The following is a 25,085-nucleotide window of genomic DNA, read 5'->3' on the forward strand; positions in this document are numbered from 1 at the left end:
GTCCTATAGACTTTATAGATAGTTGTTTTGCTGACAATCATACCTTTATCTATTTTGATATCTCATAATCAGCTTAAACCTTTAAAAATTCATCGTTAGAATATGCATTCAAAATTAATATCAGCTAATGTTCACTTGATAACATTTCTTGGCTAAATTTTGACAAGATGAAATATTTTCTCATGTTTCTTTTACGACGAACTTAGAGATTTCAAACAGGGAAATATGGATTTTGAAGCCATCAAACCCCAATGTTTTTTTTTTTTTTATCAGCAGTGATATTGAGAACAACAGTGTCTTAGATTATAATTTTACTCACAGACATAACTTTGATCAGATTCATTTGGATTCTTGTCTTTTCTTCCACACTACATTTAGAATCTTATAAACAGTTAAGGTCTATGTCATTTCAATTACAATGTTGGTTTATGTTGTATTATATAAAAAGATAAATCTAATTAAATTAATATAAAAGAAAATCTATCTTTTTTTCCCCATTAGAGAATCCAAAATATTTAAAAGTTTGAATTCAAAAGCAGTTAAAGGAGGAATGCTACTTTTTTTGCCATCTTGAATTGGAAAATATAAAATTTTAAAAAATTATACAATAAAATTAAAAATCTCAAACACTCACAAAAGTTTCAGAAGTCAATATTGATCTCATGAAGATACAATCAACTAAATACTTATTTCAAGTGCCTCATCACCATTTCTAGAAAAGATTTTTGGATTTAAAATATTATCTATTCAAACTTTCATCTTTTCAAGAGTAACCAATGCAGCTCTATTTAGTTTGAGCCATTTTTTCTAATGGCTGTTTCTTTCAATCAAAGCCATTTCTATTTTCAGTATTAAGGATACATGTTCCTATCAACTCCATACAATTAGAGACATAATCTTGTACTTTAGCTGTTAGGTAGGCACATTTTAAGGAAATGTCCAGTATTGAGGTCAGTAACAGCCACCATCTTTCTGCTCTATAATCCCACATAACTTTGTTCAACAACCTGACAAATATTAAAGTCAACAATTGAAAATGACAATGCAATCTTTGAATATTTGCGATTAGTACCATGTAGCTGAAAAAATACTGCAAATTAAGAATAACCAATTCACTTTGTGTTGGGTTCAAATTGTTTAAAGTGACATTTTTAATATGGAGGTGTTTATTTACCCTAGAATGGCTAGATGTCTGTATGATGCACATATTTCACCCATCAGTATATATGTTACCTTACCATTTTTGGTCAAATAAGTTAATAATGACATTTCTAAGTCATCAAACAATTGACTTTAATATTGAGACCTGCTGACTATGCTTTCATATAGCTTTTTTAGAGTAGTCTAGTCCTACAGACAAATAGATTGGTTATCTGTCAGACTAGTCTATTATTAAAGGAAGGTATTTTACCTTCCCTTATAACGACTTCACAGTTCAACTAACAAGCAAGTTAACTAAAGATTCTACATTAAGCTACATACTCAATGAATTTTACTATCTAAATGAAATATTCTGACAGGTCATATGAATACTTACATCAAAGATTTACTGTAGTCCTTGGCATGAAAGTACTCTTCACCCATCTGTACCACTACAATGTCATACAATATACTATTTTAATATACTGTAAATTCAGAAATTATTGCGTGCATTTATTATTGCGATTATGACATTTTAGGCTCAAATGCGATTTTAATTTTTAAGATTTTGAGAAAAAATCCTGTTAAATTCATATAAAATATTTCAAAATGCAAGTTTAAATAATTGCCTTTACAACTCAGTCGCATTTTTCGCAATAATAAAAACCACGCATTAATTTTTGAATTTACAGTAGTTTGAAGTAATGAATTTACAGTAGTTTCAAGTAATCAGGGTTGTCCTTAATTTTCAAGAAGTTTTGACGTTAGTGTATAATCTGTTATAAACAAGTATATCTTTTTCCTTTTATATTGGAATATACTCTAGAAAACATATGGAGAACTGTACATGCATCTTATTCATGCTTTATTTTTGTGAGTTGTATTTTAGATTTAAACCTTCATTTACTATGGACTCATTTATTTTCGTGGATTCCAATTTTCGTTGATAAAGGAAAACATACATATTTGTGGATTTTTAAATTTCATGGTTTTGCAAAGGTCTGCATTTCTTACATTTTGAAATTTGTCTTTTGTTGAACATTTAATTTCTTAGTTTACCTGTACACAAAATCCACAAAAAATAGTATCCAAAGTATAATAATGAATTCACAGAAACCCTCTGTAAAATCTCATTTAAAACAAATGGTTTAATACTTTAAATGTTACTTAAGTTGAAGTAACAGTGAGAGTTATAAGATATAGTATTGTTTATTATGGTTTTCCTTGAATAAAACTATCAAAATCTTACTTAGATATCTTTTCATCCTTGGAGATTTGTATTTCTTAAACTGAGCCACAGCACTACTCAGCAATGGTATAATCAACCACTGAAATATATAATAACATTTATTAATGTTAACAAACTTATTTTTACTGATCTTTTTATTGCATGTAGTCTATTCTAGCTAATAAATAAGATCGATTTTTTAACTTTATTGCTTCATTTTTAAATCGTTTGAGTTGCCCCAAAAAATATTTTAAAGTGTAACACTTCAAGTATGCTCTGACTATAATGAATTTATGTCATACAATTATCATATCTTTCATGTTTTTTATCACAAAAATATTTCAATATCAAAAACAGTTCAGTGTTTGTCGTTTGTTGATGTGGTTCATAAGTGTTTGTCGTTTATCATTGTTTTCATGGATTAGACATGATGGTTTTACACTTGTCATATTTCAGCCTCTTTATAGCTTGCTGTTTCTGGTGTTAGCCAAGGCTCTGTGTTGAAATTTTTCACAAATTGTGACTTGGTTGGAGAGTTGTCTCATTGGCAATCATACCACATCTTTTTATATCTATCTATGGTCTATTTCAATTCTTAAACAGAGCATTCATGGACTCTATGTGTGTATTTCATGCTTAAACAAGATTATTTCTAACAACATTACTGATCTGACACCTACAGAATGATCTTCCTGTACTTCTAAACTCTGCAAAGCTAGAACACCATCCTTTTCTCTTTGAAGATCTGGAGCCTCTATACCTATTAAAATTTAAGCATCATCAAATATTACAATTTTATCTTGATGTTGTATGAACAATTGTTGTTTATTCTTTAGTTTTCTATGCTGTGTCATGTGAACTATTGTTTTTCTGTTTGTCTTTTTCATTTTTAGCCATGGCGTTGTCAGTTTGTTTTAGATTTATGAGTTTGACTGTCCCTTTGGTATCTTTTATCCCTCTTCTTTAACATGACAATATAACAATTAACATAACACACAAAACCCGCGTAAAAGTCAAATGCATGACAAAAAATGTTGAAATCTTTCTATACAGGATATTTTTGCTTAAATCTAAAAAAAAAAAAAATTGTAATTCAAACTGTTTTTGTTGTTAACCTATATATCATGTATATTGACACTAAAAAAATGGGGTTAGAGATCTAAATGAAGGAAATTTCAATGGTTTTATGAGCAATTTGTACATTTTCTGTTTGATCTATTTGCATAATATTTCTTAAGTTCATAAACAGGATCTAATTTTACTTAAAAATATAAAGCAGATTTAAAAAAAAAACGTTCACTTATACCTTCCTTCAATGCTTCACTCATAATTGCAATTTATGAATATCTTTAATTCCTCATACATGAGATTAAATGAACATACAATACATACGATACTGTTGTCAGGTCATAAAAGATTACATATTTTGGTGTTAATATTGATTCACTTATAGGGTCTTTGCATCGGAACTAAACACATTTATTAAAAAACCAGTTGTTGGCATGACACGGGGTGACGGGTTATGTTCTTCTCATATATGTTATGGTGGTATGATACTAAACCCCTAATGGGAAGGTTTGTGCTTGATATTCATATGATGAAATCATAATCTTTCAATCAGTTTAATTGAAGTCTGATGGCATGTCAGTTAACTGCTAGTAGTCTGTTGTTATTTATGTATAATTGTCATTTTGTTTATTTTCTTTGGTTACATCTTCTGACATCAGACTCAGACTTCTCTTGAACTGAATTTTAAATGTACGTATTGTTATGTGTTTACTTTTCTACATTGGCTAGAGGTATAGGGGGAGGGTTAAGATCTCATAAACATGTTTAACCCTGCTGCATTTTTGCGCCTGTCCCAAGTCAGGAGCCTCTGGCCCTTGTTAGTCTTGTATTATTTTAGTTTTAGTTTCTTGTGTACAATTTGGAAATTAGTATGGCGTTCATTATCACTGAACTAGTATATATTTGTTTAGGGGCCAGCTGAAGGATGCCTCCAGGTGCGGGAATTTCTTGTTACATTGAAGACCTGTTGGTGACCTTCTGCTGTTACTTCTTCTATGGTGGGGTTGTTATCTCTTTGATACATTCCCCATTTCTATTCTCAATTTTAATTAATGAATATAAATAAATAATTACAGACACAAAGCTGAAACAATTATTTCAAAATCTAAAATGCAAGTTTTTATTTATGCAGAACATATCCTGTTGCAAGTTTTTCATGAAAATAAGAACATCACAATAATTTCTGAATTTACAGTAAAAAGATAAGTTTCTTAAAATACTTACTTTGATGTCCCTGTCTCCATGGTCTTTGTCCATAAAAGTCTAATTTATACAGGTTTTCTAATGGATCAGGGTGGAGGACCTGTGTCAGAGGCTGAAAAGTGATAGAACACAATGTTCAAACAATGTAAGAAGTAACATACTCTTATTTTAACAACGAATTAAAATCTCCCTAAATGACAACTACACAAGATTCAATTGTTATATATTGTTTAATTTGCACATAATACCATAATAGACAGCTGGTTGGAATTACTATTATTTTCTTGCAGAATAAATGTTAAATTTTGCTTTTGAGATTTTTTAAGCAGATATAATCTCATTAGCTTGTCAAAATATAAGAATAAACAGAATACATGTATGGTAGTAAAGCATTACTTAAACAGAGCCCAAACAATATAAGACTAAATGACATCTAATGACATCTAAATGGCATATAATCTGTTTACTACTGTGAATTCATTAATACTCGTTGGATACTAATTTTGGGGGATTTTGTAGGAGAACCATCAATTCAAATGTTCAACGAATAACAATTTTTCTAAAGAAAAGTATGCAGACTTTGCCAAAATTACAAAATTAAATATCTATGAATATGCAAATTTTTCTCAAACCACGAAAATTGGTACCCACGAAATTTAATGAATGCACAGTAATTGGTAGTTTGAGATAATTCTGTTATGATAGGAGACTCAATCTATACTACTTTTATCTGAAAATATATTGATTGTAGGAACACAAACCTTTCATGTAAAATAAAATGTGTAAAATGATAAATGAACATTTTATGAAATATTTTAAGAAAACAAAGTTTTAACACAGGTAAACTTGTTTTAATATTTTTGTACCAATCAACCTAGCTAACCAATTTCCTTCTTAAACATCTTTGATATAAATTTTATAACTTATATATATATATATAGATTCTTACATTGATACCAGTGGATTATCGGATTTATCCAATCGAGATAGTTAAATTTATAATTTAACTATCGAGATTGGATAAATCTGATAATCCACGAGTAACTATGTAAGAATCTGTTTCTCTAATGATTAAAAAGACATTTCCTTTTTTTGTTTACCGAAAATCCCCTTCGAGTGCCTTTCACATTGCACGAAGTTGTCAATTTCATTAACACCTGTTATCATATTTTGGTTCATCCAGTCAGCCAAAAAGGTCATGACCCTTAAAATCATCCAATGATCTTCTGAGATCACCAGCAACCACACGTTGATTAAATTTTTTTATACAATGGGTTCGAAAAGGGATAAATTTCCATAGAATTAGAGAAATATATATATAATAACTTTGTTTCTAACTTTTTTGTAGGCGGTCCTTGGACATTTCCTCTTACCTTACATAGTCCTCTACACAACTGTTTCCTAGCAACAGCATGATTGGCAGCTTGTTGGTAGTAGAAACCTGGATGTTGAGTTTGTATAGCAGTAAGTCCCAACTTGATAGCTTCATCAAATAAGTCACCAAAAACTTGAAACCTAAACAAATATTCAAACAGGGTATTATTTCAGAAAATAAAACCAAATACATACCAGATATTCTTCAGACTTTTTTCCTTTTTAAATCAAAATTGAGTTAAACTAATATTGAGAGCATACAAGTGTAATATTTGTCTGCATATTCCTGGTTTTCCATCATAAAAGTAACTCAATGCAATGACCACAAAATATTTGCTTCAAACACCAAATCCAGTATTTTGACTGGTTCCTTTCTGAATCTGAATATGATGATCATACTCAAAATTGTTATGACTGTCATATGTTACTTTTAATTTTTTCATTATCGGAGATGCGTATCTAAAGTATCTAAAGTTGATATATACTAACTGTTTTGACATCCATGCACTGTGCTCAAATGCTAACTCAGCTATTCCAATCTTCCCTTTAAAGAAGTCAATGTGTTTCCTAAACTGTGCTATAGCATCTAGAGGTGCATTGTGTTGGAATGATAATCTGCAAATCTGAAAATGAAAATTTGTTTTATCTAAAAATATGATTCCAAAATATATAATTCTATTTTACATAACTTGAGAAAAATACTGTTAAAAGAAATCACCAAGCACTTGATTTTTTTAGGTGAATAAGAAGAGATGTCAGGTATAAATAAATCAGACCTAATGACAAAAAAAAACCCATCTGACTTCAATTCAAAAACATGCAGTACATCTTAAACTTAAAATAGGTCTAGCTGGGTATCACTGAATAAACCAATGAGTAAAGACATTTTCAACTGATTTTTACAGTTTGTTCTTTAAGTTGTACTATTACACCACTGTCCCAGGTTAGGGGGAGGGTTTGGCACCTGTAAACATTCGTTCAGGGGTTGTCTTTTGGTGCTGTATATCATTTTTTTTCGTTTATTGTTTTGCACATTAGTCAGGTTGTAAGTTTTCTCTTTTTAGATATAAGAAGATGTGGTATGAGAGCCAATGCGACAAATCATTGTTTTAGGGCCTTTTATAGCTTGATATGTGGTATACTCATTTGTGCTGGTAATACAGTGACCTATTGCTGTTAATTTCTGTGTCATTTGGTCTCTGGTGGATAGTTGTCTCATTGGCAATCATACCACATCTTCTTATTTTCATAATGATAAATGACTATAATGTTAAAAATCTTAAGTACAAACTTTGTAGTTGATGAAACCGGCTATACTCTTAATCTCCAACAAGTTGGTATCATGCATTCTAAGTTCCAGTAAGTGTCCATAGGCTTGCTTATAGTTCCTGAAATATAAGCAGACAATTTGTAAAAGACATACTTTCCAATAGCAAACTTCATTAATTTCCCAAGAATTTTGAAAAGTTTTCACTCAGATTTTTTGACTGCTAACTTTTTAATGAAAAGGTATTTTCTATACTTAATACCTACATTAACATTTAAATTTTCAATTATACTTATATTGTACTTGTAGCAAACTTACTGTTTAAACCTTAAGGGAACATTGAAAATAAACATTTGAATTGTAATTGCATTTATTTTGTTTATATTTGCACTACATATTCTTAGTAAATTTGTACTATAAACTTTCAGTGTGTCATTTTCTTTAACAGCATGTAGATTCCTGATAATCTTCCTCCGGGGTAGCCATCATCCATCTTATTAATAAATGTACTAGATAGATTCATTTTACTTTACCAAAGTTGTAGGAGATTTTTCAAAATAGGACCATTTTGGCAATGAAAACCTAGCTTATTCTTTGTGTTAATACTTACTTAATAGCTGTGTGACTGTCTTGTTTTAGTTCATTAAAGAAGGCTATCTTAAACTGATGTCTAACAAACAGGAGCTGAAATTACAAATACAGTCTTGTGTCAGTTCATATTTACTTCAAACTATTTTGTATAGATTCCACAAGTTTGCTTGTTATTGGACTTTAATGCCCTTATATTTTTACAGGTAGGTTTTTTTTTGCTTGTGAGAGCGCTGTCTACATATTACATTATTTCAATGTCCTATTTCTTTCACTGTCATTTGGTCTCTTGTGGAGAGTTGTCTTATTGCCAATCAAACCACATCTTATTATTTTCATTATCTATTGTAATTGTCATTTTCTTTCCTTTCATAATTTTATTTTAATATTTACATTTTTTAAAAGATACATCAAATAGTGGTACCTTATATCTGCCATTCATTCATTCATTCATGTGTTAGAACAGATTTTGGTTAATCCAGATATAATTCAGTAATTGTCATTTTTTATCTGATGATTCCAATCACTTTAAAAATTTAAACTGCATTTATTTTTCTTTTAGTTAATGTAAAAGGAAGAAAAGTATAATCAAACTAAACCCGTTTGTCACTTCTAAATAAGAATGATTGTTTATTTTTTGTGCTTTCTAAGGTACATTGTACTTCCATTATTTGTAAATTTTGAGTTTTTATAAAAAAAACAAGGCCTATCTGCATAGATGCAAAACTTCAATCAAACCATGAACAGCAATAAATTATTCCCTAAACAAAGTGGGTATACATGTTACTATAGTTACCTGGTGTGTTGTCTTATTGAGGAAGTCTCTGTGTGACTTTACTTTTCGTGCTTCACTATGGTAGTAGCTTTGGGCTAGTTCATAAAAAGCATTCTCTAATCTGTAAAATATAAACTTTTTATGTAATATATCCTAGAAAAATTGTAAATATTAACTCAATGAAGTTTTTAATTGGAATACATTCAAGGTACTGTAAACAAACTAGGTCACAGATTTTTGTAAAATTCTACAACATTTGCTTGTTTCTTTTTATCTAACATGTCTAAATATTATAAAATTGCAGATGTCACTAACTTTAAAAATTACTTTTTTAATCTCAAAAGTTTAAGATGTAAACAAATACTTTTGACACATTAAATGCATTGTCAATTTTTATCTCATTTCTGTGAAATATGACTGTCATGACTGTATACAAATAAGGGTTCAAAGGTTATATTTTCTATTTCAAAGAATGATGAGGTAAGGAAGCGAAGTGAATATGTCTTTGCTGTTGCACATGCCATATAAAAAATAAATAAGAATTAAAGCAGATGATGCCCTTGCTTGTAAATAATGTTTTAAAGGAGCATAACTCCAGAATGGTAAAAGTGAATCCTCCTAAATGGAACTTGATCAGAGTTTTCTGGTAATAAGCATTGTGTATAAATTCATAACCGATTTCCAGACATATGTACGGATGGACAGACAAGGGTAAACCTTAATAGACCCTTCACTAAGACGAGGGCCTAATAATCCTTTCTTTCCACTTAGATGATCTACATTATACAAAATCAAGGGTTTTGCTTTTCTAAATCAAGTAATGGTTCATTTAATCTCAGTTCTCTGATGACAATCATTCTTTAATACTTACTAAAATTCATTTCATTGTAAAAGTTTTTCATCATAGAAATGAATGAAGATACAAAACGAAGAGATGACTAAAGCAAACAAAGTAAATATAAACTTCTGTCCATTATAAGAGATAAATACTTGACATATTTACGTAGAATGACTGAGAGTGCATATATATATGCAGATAATCAAGAATTCATTAAATATGTAAGAAAAAGGGATATATAAAATTGAGAATAGAAATGGGGAATGTGTCAAAGAGGTAACAACCCGACCACAGAAGGTCACCAACAGGTGATATATAATATGCCATTTGATATAAAAATCTGATTCTGACTCACTGATCAAATACTAAAGTATGAAAACACCATTCTGACCTTTTTTCGAGTGGAAAACTATTTGTCTCTTGTGGAGCGTGTTCTCATTGACAATCATAACACATCTTTTCATTTTTATATAATTATAGTACACACTTTGTTGAAATAATTCTACTCAGAATAACCATTGATAGTGTAACGTGAATCACTGTGGAAAAGATTGAGTGATAATGATCTAAATCATTTTTGTAAATCTTTGTAGAGGCTACAATATTGAACACAGCCCTGGTTATACTTTCATATAAATGACCTCATCATACTTAAATGATACATGTTCATATGGATTATGAAGAATAATTTTACAAAATGGTACATCTGTATTTCAGAGTGAATCCCACCTAATCATGCTAATTGCAAGCCTTTGTTGTGAAAATCACAACCCACCATGGTAGAATTTGAACTGAATTCCCTTGTGTGTAATATACACGTAAGACTAGAGCCTCAAAGTAGCTTGAATTGTTTTTCAAAATATTATTATTCCCAAGTTTGGATCAAAATGGTCCAGTTGTTTGAGAGATGATTTAAATCTAAGGTACAATGTAACTAGACATCAATTACATGAATTAACAAAGACAAAATAACAGCAATAACTGACACTTTCCTAAATGGGACAAAAGGACTAAACAAGAAAATTTGCAGACATAATATCATGAAGCAGTTCAACTTATACTGTCACTTACACAAGAATCTTAAGCCTGTTCAAAAATGAATAGTGTGAGATTGTGTCATTATAACATATACACTTTTGCAAGTTCAGTAATTTGTGTGTGCTTTTATTATAGTGATAAATAAAATGCTATCAAATTTTAGACTGCTAGATTCTATATTTGGGAAGGAGATCCTATAGTTATTTTCATAATAATTTAAATTTGGATGTAACATGTCTTCTGATTGGCCGACGTTATTTTGTTATGAGCCATACACATAATTTAGTCATGTGACTGTGACGTCATCAACGATTTTAATGGTTTTCTACGTTTTAAAATGGAATTTAGAATTAAATTATAAGAAATGACTGTAATATTTTTTCTGTCTATTAGATAAAAATAACATAAACAAGAGGCTGTCACAACGACAGCAAACTGGATTTATTAACATTTATTTGTGTCCTTCCAATATCACAAGAACAATAATTGATGAATGGTGAAAGTGAAAATTGTCAATATCAAATTAGACCTCCACTTTGTCATCAGTATCAACATATTAAAATTTGAAAAGCTAAGATAGAATGGTTTATGAGTAAATGCAACAACTTGAATGGAAATGCCATTTTATGATCTTTCAAGAACCATAACTCCTAAATGGTAAAAGTTATCAAAGCGCTGTAAGCACTGTAGGCAGTTAACCAAAAACCAAGGCAAGGCAAACATAATTATGAAAACTGTGGCAATGTTGCTTCAATCTTTTTTTAAAGATTTAAAAGAACAAACATTAAACATTCATCTATCCTTGTACATTTATGTTCATTTAATGAATTGATCATTTAGGCAAATAATTCATATTTTATCAAGGTTTTCAAAAGCAACGCATATATCAAGCAAATTTTTGAGTCTGCAGTGGTACAAATTCGCAATGATTGCAGTTTTTCTAGTTGATATTTAATGTTCGTATAATTGGTCTAAGGACACAGTTATCGTCTTTTGGTTTTCGTTGTCTACGAATATAGTCCCTAGTGTAAACAGTGTATAACTTGCATGTTTTATTTAATACACTTTCCCAATTTATTTCTTTATATTAAATGCATGAAATATTAAGTAGGGGGATGTAATTACATGTCAAAAAAATTTGGGTGCTGAAACTTCATGTTAAGTAGTGAATTGGTCCAGTTCTAAAAGGTCAAATTTTATCACGTCTGAAGCTGTCAAACTGAATTTTACACCCCCTTAACACAGAATTGTCAATATTTTGAGTTAGAGCTGGTAGAAGTTTCTATAATTTTGATATTATTTGTTTCACTGGTTTCTTTTTATATGTCAATATGGACTACCGCCTAAATTGACTCTAAATAATTCTCAGTACTACATGCTCCAAGACCATTTTATACTCATGTGGTATACTTTTTGTAACTTTTCTATACATTTAAAGTACATTTAATATATATGAAAGAATAATTTAAGCTTAAAAAACTTCAAAAACTTCAAATTGGCTGAGAAAAATGCATATTTATATAAGGCTTCCCTGAATTGGAAAATCTCTATTTTCAGGCATAGGCGCATATAAATTTGACTTTGGAATAAATACAATACATCTGATAAATAAAATGAGTATGCAGATGCTTTTAATACTTAATATCTAATATTCAAGAGCATTTAAAAAGCAAATTTTTGCAAAATTTCAAGTTTTTAGGCCAAAATCTTGACAGTTGAAGATATTTAATTTATACATCAAAAATAAACATCTAAATGTCAATACTAAAATGACCCCAAATTCTCTTATATATGACATATGGCCATGAAACTTGGCAGACTATCTCATTATTGCCTAAGCCTAGGTTATGCAAACTTTTATAAAGATTGGTCAAGTCTTTCTGTCCTATTAGGTCCAAGGACACAGTAATCGTCCTTTGGTTTTCGTTGTCTACGAATATAGTCCCTAGTGTAAACAGTGTATAACTTGCATGTTTTATTTAATACACTTTCCCAATTTATTTCTTTATATTAAATGCATGAAATATTAAGTAGGGGGATGTAATTACATGTCAAAAAAATTTGGGTGCTGAAACTTCATGTTAAGTAGTGAATTGGTCCAGTTCTAAAAGGTCAAATTTTATCACGTCTGAAGCTGTCAAACTGAATTTTACACCCCCTTAACTCAGAATTGTCAATATTTTGAGTTAGAGCTGGTAGAAGTTTCTATAATTTTGATATTATTTGTCTCACTGGTAGTACACTACACTGTAAAAATATTTTTGAGAAAGAGCAGGTACGATTTTTTTAATTTGAATTTATTGTCTAAAAGAAATGCACTACGAAATAACTGTGTTCTCGGGCCAATTAGTTGACTGTTAGTAGTTCAAGTTGACTTTAGTACGAGCTTGTAAAAGTATGAATGGACTTGCTTCTCTGGAAAGAAAACAGAGTTTGTGTTCTACAGTACAAAATTTATGAGACACAAATCAGACAAATGTTTACTACTACAGGGATCAATGGTGAGGTCTGACTGACCTTTCCATAGTAAAAGTAAAATGACCCCCACCTTCACCCCAAGTCCATGATGTGTAAGTTTGGAATAAATTGACAGGTGTTAGGTCTAGCAAAGTGATATGCATATGTGACGCCTATGAGATTGACCTTGTTCTCAAAACACACACAAGAGGGTGTGGGGTGACCCTAGGGACTACCCCTATTTTTCATTTGATTTTTTATATTGTCCCATACATGAATATATATGGTTTAGGGGTGGGGATCTCTACCGTTATAAAGTTTTCAAACAGGAGGGGGTGGGGGACCCCAGTGACTTCCCCTATATTTCATTTGATTTGTTATTTTGTCCAATACATGAATACATATGGTTGAGGGGTGGGGATCTCATCTGTTACCAAGTTATCAAACAGGCATAATTGGGTAGGGTGACCCTTAGGCCTCTCCCTATATTTCATTTGATTAGTTTTTTTGTCACATACATGAAAATATATGGTTTATTTAAAGAAGGGGATCTGGGCTGTTTCCAAGTTCTCAAACAGGAGGGGTGGAGTGACCGCAGGGACTCCCCCTATATTTCATTTGATTAGTTATTTAGTCCCATGCATGAGTATATATGGTTAAGGGGTGAGGATCTTAACTGTTTCCAAGTTCTCTAACAGGATGGTGCAGTGACCCTAGGGACTCCCCTTATAATTAATTTGATTTGTTATTTTGTCCCATACATGAATATATATGGTTTAAGGGTGGGGATCTCAACCGTTTTCAAATTCTCAAACAGGAAGGAGTAGAGTGGCCCCACGAACTCCACCTATATTTCATATGATTTGTTATATTGTCTCATACATGAATATATATGGTTTAGGGGTGGGGATCTAGACCGTTTCCAAGTTCTCAAACAAGAGGGGTGGGGTGACCCACAGGGACTCCCCCTATATTTCATTTGATTTATTATATTGTCCCATACATGAATATATATGGTTTATGGGTGGGGATATTAACTGTTTCAAAAATCCCAAACAGGAGGGTTGGGTTGACCCCAGGGACTCCCCCTGTATTTCATTTGATTGGTTATATTGTCCCATACATGAATAAATATGGTTTAGGGGTGGGGATCTCTACTGTTTCCAAGTTCTAAAGAAGGAGGTGGTGGGGTGACCCTAGGGACATCACCTATATTTCATTTGATTAGTTATATAGTCCCATACATGAATGTATATGGTTGAGAGGTGGGGATCTCATCCGTTTCAAAGTTATCAAACAGGAGGGAGTAGAGTGCCCCAAAGGACTCCACATACATATCATATGATTTGCTTACATTCAGGTATCATATAATCTAGTTGCACCATTTGTGTAAAATAAGAAACTTCAAGCTATTTTAACTGACCCATCAAAATTGAGAAAGAAAAAAATACCCATTGAAATTTCAATAATATGTTTACACTTTAAAAGCATCTAACTTGCTTTATCAACATTTATCACTGATAAAGAAAATTTATACTGTCACCAGGACCATATATATTGTTAAATATACTGTTCCCAGCTGTCACATTGTATTGGATTTGTCAAAAAGTAATTTTGAGTTTCTGTACAAAATATTTTCTGTTTTTTCATTCTTTTACATATATCTTTAACATGTTAATTTTTGGTTTTCAATTCTAGTGTTTATATTTATTTACCATGCATAGATGTATTTTGTCATCTGTCTGATTTTTTTTTGTGATTGCCTAAACCCGGAATTACCCTTATCCGCTTCAGGAATCGGATCCATTATTGTAATTTCTTCTCACGTCAGCCATTTTGTTTTCAATGTTGTTTTTGTCAGATACGATTTTACTAGAATTTACACATTATTTGTCGGCGATTTTCTGTATAAAGCTAGCGGTTGAACAAAATGAACATCGCTGTCATGAAAAATAATGCTAAAAATAAGTTTGAGATCGGTTTATTAGGAGACTTTGGAAAAAAGGTTTGCACAGTTATTTTTTTATTTCCTCTCAAGTCGGGCATGTCGAGCGTAGCTAGTAACCAAGTCAAAAGTCCGACTGCAGACCTCGGACAACTGCTAATTTGAACCCTGCCTCCAAATTGAAAAGATACAAAAATTTCGTCTTATAATTTAAAATTGCCGCCATCAGCATGAACAGTGGAACTTTTTTTAAGACTTCTGACGTAGTTGACTACATATTGATGACAAACAATATTCCTACGACTTTTGCCATTTGGGAAATCCAAACTACTTGCAATTGTCTTTAGAGATTTTCGGCGATAAAATATTTCATACATTTGTTCTTTGACAGCTTAGCCAAAATCTCAGGGGAATATATACTACATAAGGATTCCTAATGTGTCCTACTTCCTACGTGCAACTTCAAAACTTTTGGATCAATCGACGATAATTTAAGGTTTTTCTGGTCATATTTTTTGTAATCAAGAATTAAAAGTATAAAAAAAATGTCCAATTAGTTATAAATAACATAACATCCAGCTAGATAATAACTATGGCACATATTTCAGCATTTATTGGGTAGAACACAAATCTAGAGCGCTCGCATAAGGCAGCTTAACTGCCTAAAAATCGTCATTATTGAACTTTACCTCTTTTTTGTCATCAGTAGCAACATATAAAAATTTCAAAAGCTTTGGTTGAATGGTTCATGAGAAAATGCACTGACACGACTGGAAACACCATTTTTCAATCTTTCAAGAACCATAACTCCTGAACGGTAAAAGTCAAAATCGTCATTATTGAACTTGACCTTCATTTTGTCATCAGTAAAAACATATTAAAATTTGGGAAGATTGGGTAGAACAGTTCATGCGTAAATGCACGGACAGGACTGGAAACTCCATTTTTCCATCTTTCAAGAACCATAACTCCTGAACGGTAAAAGTCAAAATCGCCATTATTAAACTTGACCTTCATTTAGTTGTCAGTAACAACATATTTAAAAATTTTAAAAGCTTTGGTTGAACGGTTAATGCACGGACAACATTTGATTGCAGCCCCCCGACATCCCCAAATCAATAACCGACATTTTTGTCCCAAAAATCCGGTTAAAAATGTGGTGCACACTGTTAAATAACACGCTATGCGTGTTATTCAGTGTGCACCAAATTTTTTATGTTATTTCTTCATAGACAGAAAAAATATTACAGTCATTCCTTAAATAATTAAATCTTACAAACAATTGTGAATATATACAATAAATAGTTTTTCATTAACATGATTTAGGACAAAACTAAATTATAGTTTTTCATTTACATGATTTAGGACAAAACTAAATTATAGTTTTTCATTAACATGATTTAGGACAAAACTAAATTATAGTTTTTCATTAACATGATGTAGGACAAAACTAAATTATAGTTTCCATATTATTTTACAGCTGATTTTTTTTATGAATGAAATTTATGTTTGCTTATGTGTCTGGTATGTTATATACTAAAACTGTCTATATAGTAAACATCACTTGTAATTCTATGTATCGGAAAACAGAAATATTTGACAGATCCAAACCACCATATGGTCAACGCTTAAATGTAGCTGCTGACATGACATCTCTCCTACCTTTCACTATATCATATGAGATGGTCTGTGTGGGGAAGCACATTACATGACATTTCTCCTACATTATAGTATATCCAATAAGATGGTCTGTGTGGGGAAGCACATTAAATTACATCCCTCCTACCTTATAGTATATCCTATGAGGTGGTCTGTGTGGGGAAGCACATATAGTTGTTTTGCTGACAAGTCACATGCACTACAGAGGGAAGCAGCTCTCTCTGCAGCAATCACATCTTCTCCAGGTGGTAGAGGGGCATTTTTCTGTATCAAAACAACAGCTACTTTAGTTGATCTGCCTTGTAAACTGTTTCTGTAATAAATCAAAGTCATGTGAAACAAGGTTCATGAAATTCAATAGGTATCCAAATTATTGAACCAATGCATGCATATAACCTGCCTAATCTGACACCTGAGTTCCAACATCCTGCTTTAACCAACACATTTTTATGGTCTCAAAATATTCTATCATCATGATCATTGCAGAAAAAAACCTTGCCTGTATGTATATTCATTACCCATCTACATTGTATAAAAGACGAAAATCTTACCTGACAATTTCCACTCTTGTAGAACATTCCATTTGTCTCTCTTTCCACATTGGTTCATCCCAGTCAAGGTCAAAGAAAACCACGACAACAGCAGGAACTTCCTGTAAATGTTTGTGCATCCATCCAGTCTTGACAATGCCCTTTGGTATATACCACTCATATGACTGTCTCTACAATATACATTTAATCAATGTAAGAAGGTCTGAATCGAGTTAAAGAAGTTGAAAATATTAAATGGGTAAAAAAAGATAAAAGAATTAAAGAACAGAAAAATGACATAAATTAATAAAGAATACATAAATGAATTATCCCCTTCCAGACCCAAGCACATGTTAACCAAGCTAAGATCTCTAAGTATGCATTTGAATAAAATTATAACAATTTATAACCAACCCTCTAAATTAAAGATGGTAGAAAGGGAGATAAATCTTTATATTCAGTAATGCTCATGAAAAAGTCAGTTTGATCAATGCTTTGTCAGAATTCTTTAATAATCTCTGTTACTTAAAAGCTTAGATAATATTTATGAAAATGGTTAACACAATCATATCTGTCATTTTTACGAGTTATTTTCCATGACAAAAACAGTGCAAGACTCTCTCTATTAGAAACCAAATGACACAGAACTATAGGTCACAATTATGACCTTCAACAATGAGCAGAGCTGAAGTCACATAGTGACTTATTAGTCAGCTATATATAAAAGGTATGCAATGACAAATGTAAAAGAAGTTCAAGCTAGAAAACTAACTTTAGTATATCCAAAAGGTGTCTACAATGGATGCGACTAGGCCACACTTAAAAATATTTTGGTTTGCCCAAACCCTACCCAAGATTGAGATAGTGGGTAGGTATACGTAGGTAGACATTTTCTTCTTTTTTTTTTCAAAAAAAGAAATTGAAGTATCAGATGTTTATTAGTCTTCATGCCTATTTGATTAAAAAAAAAATCTTCAAATCAGGACAATAAAAGAATTTGAGTAGGCAGCTTTTTTCTGGGTAGGAAGCGTTTGGGCAAACAAACCTATTATTTATTATGGCCCTATGACAAAATGTAATGACACAGGAACATCTTGTTTTAATTACCTTGTTTGTCCTACATTTAGGGTACTCATGATCTCCTGAGAAGACCTTAAACTGCAGTGGTACACGATCTGGTCTCCTGTTGTTACAAAATGAGTCCCATATCAGTTTATGAATTGCATTGTAAGTAACATCTAGACCAGTCAGCACTATTAGACTAGTAGGTCTACATAGAAGTTCCTCAGGAAGCAGACAAGCCCAAGACATTATAAATCTGAAATTAGAATACTGACATAAATTTTTTGCACTATAAGAATAAGCCAGATACATTTTGTATTAATAAAATACAATTTTCAACAATAGTGAATAGACGAGAGACATAGAATATATTGCATTGTATTGAGCTCTACAAATGTATATAATGTCCAGAGTCAAGAATACTGGGTAGTTGTATATGAAATAATACTTTACCATATATTAAACAATTAAACACTTTAGTACAGCAATGTAGTCATTATATAATAATTTGTTGATAAAAAGATAATACCATGAATACGGTGCTGTAAAATTCAGTTTTCCCCCTTCATGCCCTGATGTGAATTTTATAATGTCATTGTGTAAAACCCTTGGAATTGAATCAACACTTTGACTGACATTATGCTATATACTTCCTGTGCTATCAATGGATATAAAACAAGTGACTTGCAAATCTTTTCAAAATTTGAAAAGGATGTCTGCTGAAAAAATGGAGAACAATCTGTAGTTTTTGTAAATCTGTGCATCCATGCATGTTTCCATCATAATATTGTCCTCTGTTTTGAAAACAATCTGTTCACCAAGGCAACAGAACATTGTTACGAATCTGGTTTATTGATGCCTCAGTTCATGCAACATTTTATTGGTTATTTTTGGCATTATAAGAAAAAGTCATAATGGTCAGTATACATCTTATCGCTATTTATCCGCCATTATTGAACAAGTCAAAGGTTCTGGTACATAACATTTTGAAGCCACAATGGAAAATGGATAGTTGTATGATGTCAATCATAAGTTCAAGAGGCACAGGTACTCTGGTAAACATGGTTATCGCAGCAGATTTCAGAATAGCAGTAAGGTGTATTGGATTTTTCTACCTTTTGCTCAGTTACTCACATACATGTACATGTACAGATTTGACCTTATTCTTATCAGATTAAATTCTATATCTAAATCATACACATAATGCAATAGTATACTCCTGTGATGTGTTTTCATATTTAAAACAATTTTCACTGCTTTCAGTTTTCACTGTTGAGTTTTTATACAAGTGTTTACTCAAATTTTATAAGCATGTTCTGTCCCATGTTTTTTTTTAGGTATTTAGATTTTTCAGTCAAGGCTTACTACACTTTTTTAGTGTTTCAGATTATTTGCGATTTTTGTATGTCAAAATAATAGCGTCATACATGTACAAATGTATGTTTTTTTTAAGTTTGAATTAAAATTTGTTCAGTACACAAGCAGGTAATAACTTTAAAATTTGGAAATGAGTATTTTCTAAAGTTGTGGTTCTGGTGATTGCTTGAATTATAAAAAAGTTATTTTATACTTTTCATAATTACTAAAAACAACTAGTAAATAGTATGGTGTTTCAAGTGCTGAATTGAAATAGTGATTTTTTTCAGATAATTAGCATTGGGATTCTACAAAGGACATTATTTTTTTTTTTAAATATAAAGCCATTTTCAAAATTTGAGATTTATAAACATATAAAGTTAAGACTGTTTTCTTCTTTATGTATCAAGGATGTACATTGTATAACATGTATAAATAAAATTGTCAATAGAATATTGAATGAAAGGGTATCGAAAAAAACATTCTATATATATATAAGAACCATGATATGATAACTTTGACTCAATGGTTTGTAATAAAAATGACCAAAAAAACACATGACAGTAACATGTTTTGAAGATCAGGTGTCTGACAGGCAGACGATATAGCTATACTTCAAGTAACCTCTCAGAACTACAGAATTATTCACAAACTATTCTAGCTAGTAAGGCATAATTTTAACATTAAATAAAAATGGCTGAACAGGTTAGTTTAATACACCTTATCGCTATTAAGTCCAATCCGTGAAAAACAATCATTTATACAACTTTCTGTTTGGGTCAGGCTGTCGATAATAGAGGTCATCAGAAGGGATCTGAGGGAGGAAAAATTTAAGAAAGCGATCATCAAGAAACTTTGATAGAATATGATCAACCTTTTACGGAATTAAAATAGAAGTTAAAACAAAATTTGTTTTAAGTAGATAAGGTAGTTTAAACAAGTCTCATTAAAAAGTATCATGCATGGTGAATTGTTTTAACAGGGTCCCATAAAGCTTCAACTGGACGAAAAAGTTGTGTAATTTTAGAACTTATCCGGAATGGAATAAATAGCGTTTAGGTGTATTTAGTTAGTTCTTACATCTTAAAAAAAAAGCGATTATGAATTTGTTAAACATTTGTCAGGTTGTAGACGTACTGCTGTTGTTTTTCCTGTTATAGAAACCGAAAAACATACTACAATGTATTCGTTTGCAGTCCAAACAAACGAAATGTGGTTGATATGAAAACATATGACATGACGACACATGTACATATCATAAGTATAGTGGTCATACCTGTCAACTTTACAAAATGCGCATGGGGGTTTTGCGTGCAAAATGGCTGACCTAGTCCTAAAAACCTTCAAGGGGTCTTTTAATACATTTTAATGTTGTTTTTTGGTTTCTTCATACTTTTTGAGGCCTAAAGCCATTGTAAACTTAATTGTGTTGTTTAAAATTGCTTTTTCAAAATTTCCTTTGGGTGCTTCCATGGGGGAAACCCCCCGCAAATAGTGACAGTTGTCAGGTATGAGTGGTGTATCATGTGTATGAAAAAAGTCAGTAAGACAGTAAATTTTATAAAAAAAATTATGCATCTTTCAGGAGCAAATATATGCAGATTATTAACCACACTAACGTGGACTCAGTATATATAATACGATCATCTATTCAAAATAAATTATTGGTGATCGATATATTGTTAAATTATCGTAATGGATTAAACCTACGCTTGTTTTCCTTGACATTAAAGTTTTTTTCAAGAATGAGTGTCGTCTTCTCCGGAAACGTCTGATCGATGTTAATTGACAATCAATTACGGTGAAATATGTAATTCCGGATTAGTTGCTTCTTTCAAGCGATCTATGAAATTTGATAATTTTCAAGCTAACCAGGAAAAAGAAGTAATATTATACTATATGTACATTAAATTTTGGAATGTCGGATGGTAAATTACTTATATCTATACAGTTTTATGTTGCATTTATGTAAGCAATTCTCTGATTAAATTTGAATCTAGCTTATGATATAAAAAAAAATGCATGCTCAAATGAGGGGGGATATAGGACCTTTATCGGGAACAGGAAGACAAGGTCTTGTTCAGTGTCCTATTATTGTCGCTGTCCTATTACAATGTTAGAACATTTTAACTAATATTACATCAAAATCTAAATAATTAAATTTCAGATCTGTGTTTTTTTGTGTAAAATTTAATCTGATATATATCATGATTCTTATAAACTTAAATACGCACAGGTCCGTTGTTATATATATACTGTTTATACAAGCGTTTGTGAAGTAATACTTACGAGCTTGCAGAATAGACTTAGATAGTTAAAATTTAGACTGCAAAGTCTCCGTTCAGCATACTGATACGGAGGGACCACAGGCACTGGTCGCAGAATATTTTTTTATATAGGATTTTTTGTGTGTGACAAGTGCCTGTGGGATGGACAACGCGGGCTGCTGCAGTGGAAAGCGTAGAGGACAGATTTAACACCGTCATATTGAATATAAAATATTTAGAAATTAAAATCAACCCCTTCGTATCGGGTCAATCCCGCTAACATGTTTACACCCGCCACATTATTTATGTATGTGCCTGTCCCAAGTCAGGAGCCTGTAATTCAGTGGTTGTCGTTGGTTTATGTGTTACATATTTGTTTTTCGTTCATTTTTTATTACATAAATAAGGCTGTTAGTTTTCTCGTTTGAATTGTTTTACACTGTCTTATCGGGGCTTTTATAGCTGACTATGCGGTATGGGCTTTGCTCTTTGTTGAAGGCCGCGGTACGGTGATCTATAGTTGTTAATGTTTGTGTCATTTTGGTCTTTTGTGGATAGTTGTCTCATTGGCAATCATACCACATCTTCTTTTTTATACTATCAAGTAACCTGACAGTATTCAGCAAAGCTTCGAAAAACTTTCAGTACATAAATAATTTCCAATATTATTAGAGACGGGAAGTCGATCATTCAAGGACTCTTTTTACTTTGTTATTTTTCCATTGGCCATGGTTTTTTTAACAATTAATTTGATTTGTAAATAATTTATATTCAATTGAATGTATGAGTGTGTGGATGGAGGTTTACTGAGACCGAGACTGAGACACTAGAAAATGATGGACATAAAAATATAACGAATAGAGAAAAGTAGAAAAAGAATAATGGAGAATAATGAGATGCTCAAATATATAAACAATAGAGAATAAGGGACAAAAAGTAATAAAAAAAATACAAACAAAATGTTTTAAGAAATTAAAAAATACATAAATAAAGGGCCGCCATCTAAACCCGCACGTATGGACTAAACATTTAAATGTCTCTCTCTATAATAATCTCTTCTTTTTTTATCAGATCTTAAAATATATCAATGATCAAAACACTATTATACAACTTTCCTAAATGTAAGATATGACCTTCTTGTCATTTTAATAGTGCTCTTTCAATGAGGAAGTAAAACCTATTTTTAGATCACCGATAGTGACTAGAAACTATACCCAAAATGGCGTGTTCCCAGTCCACGGAGAAAGCACAAACTCCAGCAATTTGTCAGTTCTGTGAAGAATCACCAGAGATTAAGTGGAAGTGTATAAACTGCGAACTATTTCTATGTAACCAATGCTGTTCAAAGATACACAGTAAAAGTAAAGCATCCATGGAACATGAAGTTATAAATCTAAAAGATATGGATACAGAGAACTTTGCTAAAACAATGCGTAAAGTGGACCTCCAAAATTTGCAATGTACACTTCATAGTAACCAAAAGTGTATTATTTATTGCAAAGACTGCAATGAACCGGTTTGTTGCAAATGTTTGACATGAGACTCACAAAATGCATGACTATAAAGACCTTGATGAAGTGTATAATAATATTATCTGTGAAATGGAGGAACTTATAGAAAAATTTGAAACAAATCTTAAGTTCATCACTAATGAAAGGGATCAACTGGAAAACAAGCTTGCAGATGGGGATAAAAATTTCCAAGAAACCAGGAATATAATTCTACAAACTGAGAAGGATATGAAAGAGGCTATTTCAAACCATGCTAGTAACCTCTTGCAAGATCTAGATGCGAAATGGAAACTGTCTGAAAATATGATCAAAATTGAACTGTCTGCCTTAAAACAGAATGTAGATGAGTTGGAAATCAGGAAGAACAATTTATGCCAAGCGCTGCAAACTCACCAGGTGACAGAACTTTTCTCCACAACTCAAACTTTAGATAAGTCAGTACCAATATATTTAGTTAAACAATTCAAACAGTGTAAAACAAAGTTCATTCCTAACAGTAGGCAAGTGAAAATGGGAAGTAACATTCTTGGTGACCTTTATTCAGTTCCAGACTTTGAAGTTATAAAACACTACCAAAGTAAAAATAAAAGCGTGACAAATATTACTTTTTGTGAAGATGATACTGCATTCATAGCCAGTTTTGCTAGCAGTAAACTACAAAAAGTCAAATTTGACAATGACCGCATCAAAGTAGAGACAGACATTAAGATAATAGTGAATGATATGGAAAAGACCCAAGATGGTGAACTACTTGTGTCATATGGGGAAGGTGATATACTACTTTATACCAAAGATGGAACATTAAAGACTTTTATGACATTTACTCCCTTAAGAACTTTAGGTATACATTTAACAAAAAATGGTAAGATAATAGTAGGATTGTCAGATTCCCTAGAAGTGATTGCTACAGAAACTAGCATCAGAAGACTTGTAGTCATGAACCTAAATGGTGATATACAATATACTATTGAATACGACAAAGATAACCAGAGACTGTTATCATGTCCTTATAAAATCAAAACTTTAAATGATAAGATAGTAGTTGTGGAACTTTCAAATATTAAGAAAGCCGGCAAAGTCATAATGTTGGATTATTGTGGACTACTCCATTGGACCTACAATGGTTGTACAAGAATTAATTCTGATCAGGATAAATTTAATCCAAGAGATTTGGCAATAACTTCTTCCGATATGATTTTAGTTTCTGATTATATGAATCATGCTATACATGTAATAAATCAGACAGGGGAGATTATTGTATGCAAGGATGTAAGAAGCTTGGGAATAGAATATCCCATAAGTCTTCACATTGACAAACATGAAGTTTTATGGATTGGGGAAGTGTCAAAAAAGGAAACTATGAAAGCCGAGATAAGCTGTGTTAGATTATCGTAAGAGTTTCTTACAAAATAAGATTTACATGCTAACTTAAGTTTTTCTTCTTTAGTTCATCACCCTATCATTGGCATCAACATACTGATGATAATATGCCGTGAAGTAATGTCACTTTGCCGCTTGTGTGAAGTCTAATTTCTATTTACATTTGACACACACAAATAAAAGTTCATAAGTGAATTTCTGTTTTCTTCTGTTTTGCACATTAAAATTTTGGTTAAAACTGAGTACAGTGTATGTTTAATTTAGATATGAAGGTGTTTGCTGCGTAAGCAGATATTGGAATCGCTTCTCGGAAATAATAAAGTGAAGTATATTTATTGCAACTACATGAAGAGGGTTCCATTGTAATATTGTTCTGGGATATAATTAGTATTGATATGA

At 31.5% G+C, this 25,085-nt stretch overlaps 2 protein-coding genes across 2 annotated transcripts in view; one reads left to right on the forward strand and one right to left on the reverse strand.

Annotated features, from left to right (window-relative positions):
• Nucleotides 1-21,313, reverse strand: part of LOC134680926 (trafficking protein particle complex subunit 11-like) — a 48,321-nt gene extending 27,008 nt beyond the window's left edge. Inside the window, exons 1-15 of the mRNA XM_063540238.1 lie at nt 21,239-21,313; nt 18,218-18,428; nt 17,132-17,301; nt 16,708-16,893; nt 8,665-8,764; nt 7,891-7,964; nt 7,305-7,401; nt 6,503-6,636; nt 6,013-6,154; nt 4,661-4,751; nt 3,049-3,128; nt 2,390-2,468; nt 1,538-1,592; nt 862-1,007; nt 320-381 (exon numbers count right to left, since the gene is read on the reverse strand). Of these exons, the coding sequence (XP_063396308.1) occupies nt 320-381; nt 862-1,007; nt 1,538-1,592; nt 2,390-2,468; nt 3,049-3,128; nt 4,661-4,751; nt 6,013-6,154; nt 6,503-6,636; nt 7,305-7,401; nt 7,891-7,964; nt 8,665-8,764; nt 16,708-16,893; nt 17,132-17,301; nt 18,218-18,421 (1,620 nt within the window). The 5' untranslated portion in view covers nt 18,422-18,428; nt 21,239-21,313. The remainder of the gene's footprint in view (nt 1-319; nt 382-861; nt 1,008-1,537; nt 1,593-2,389; nt 2,469-3,048; nt 3,129-4,660; nt 4,752-6,012; nt 6,155-6,502; nt 6,637-7,304; nt 7,402-7,890; nt 7,965-8,664; nt 8,765-16,707; nt 16,894-17,131; nt 17,302-18,217; nt 18,429-21,238) is intronic.
• Nucleotides 21,314-23,345: 2,032 nt separating this feature from the next.
• On the forward strand, nt 23,346-24,701 carry LOC134727647 (uncharacterized). The gene has a single exon (XM_063592028.1). The coding sequence runs from the start codon at nt 23,346-23,348 to the stop codon at nt 24,699-24,701; it is 1,356 nt and encodes a 451-aa protein (XP_063448098.1).
• The last annotated feature ends 384 nt before the right edge of the window (nt 24,702-25,085 follow it).

This window comes from Mytilus trossulus, chromosome 8 (genome assembly GCF_036588685.1).
Source record: "Mytilus trossulus isolate FHL-02 chromosome 8, PNRI_Mtr1.1.1.hap1, whole genome shotgun sequence".
Taxonomy (NCBI): domain Eukaryota; kingdom Metazoa; phylum Mollusca; class Bivalvia; order Mytilida; family Mytilidae; genus Mytilus; species Mytilus trossulus.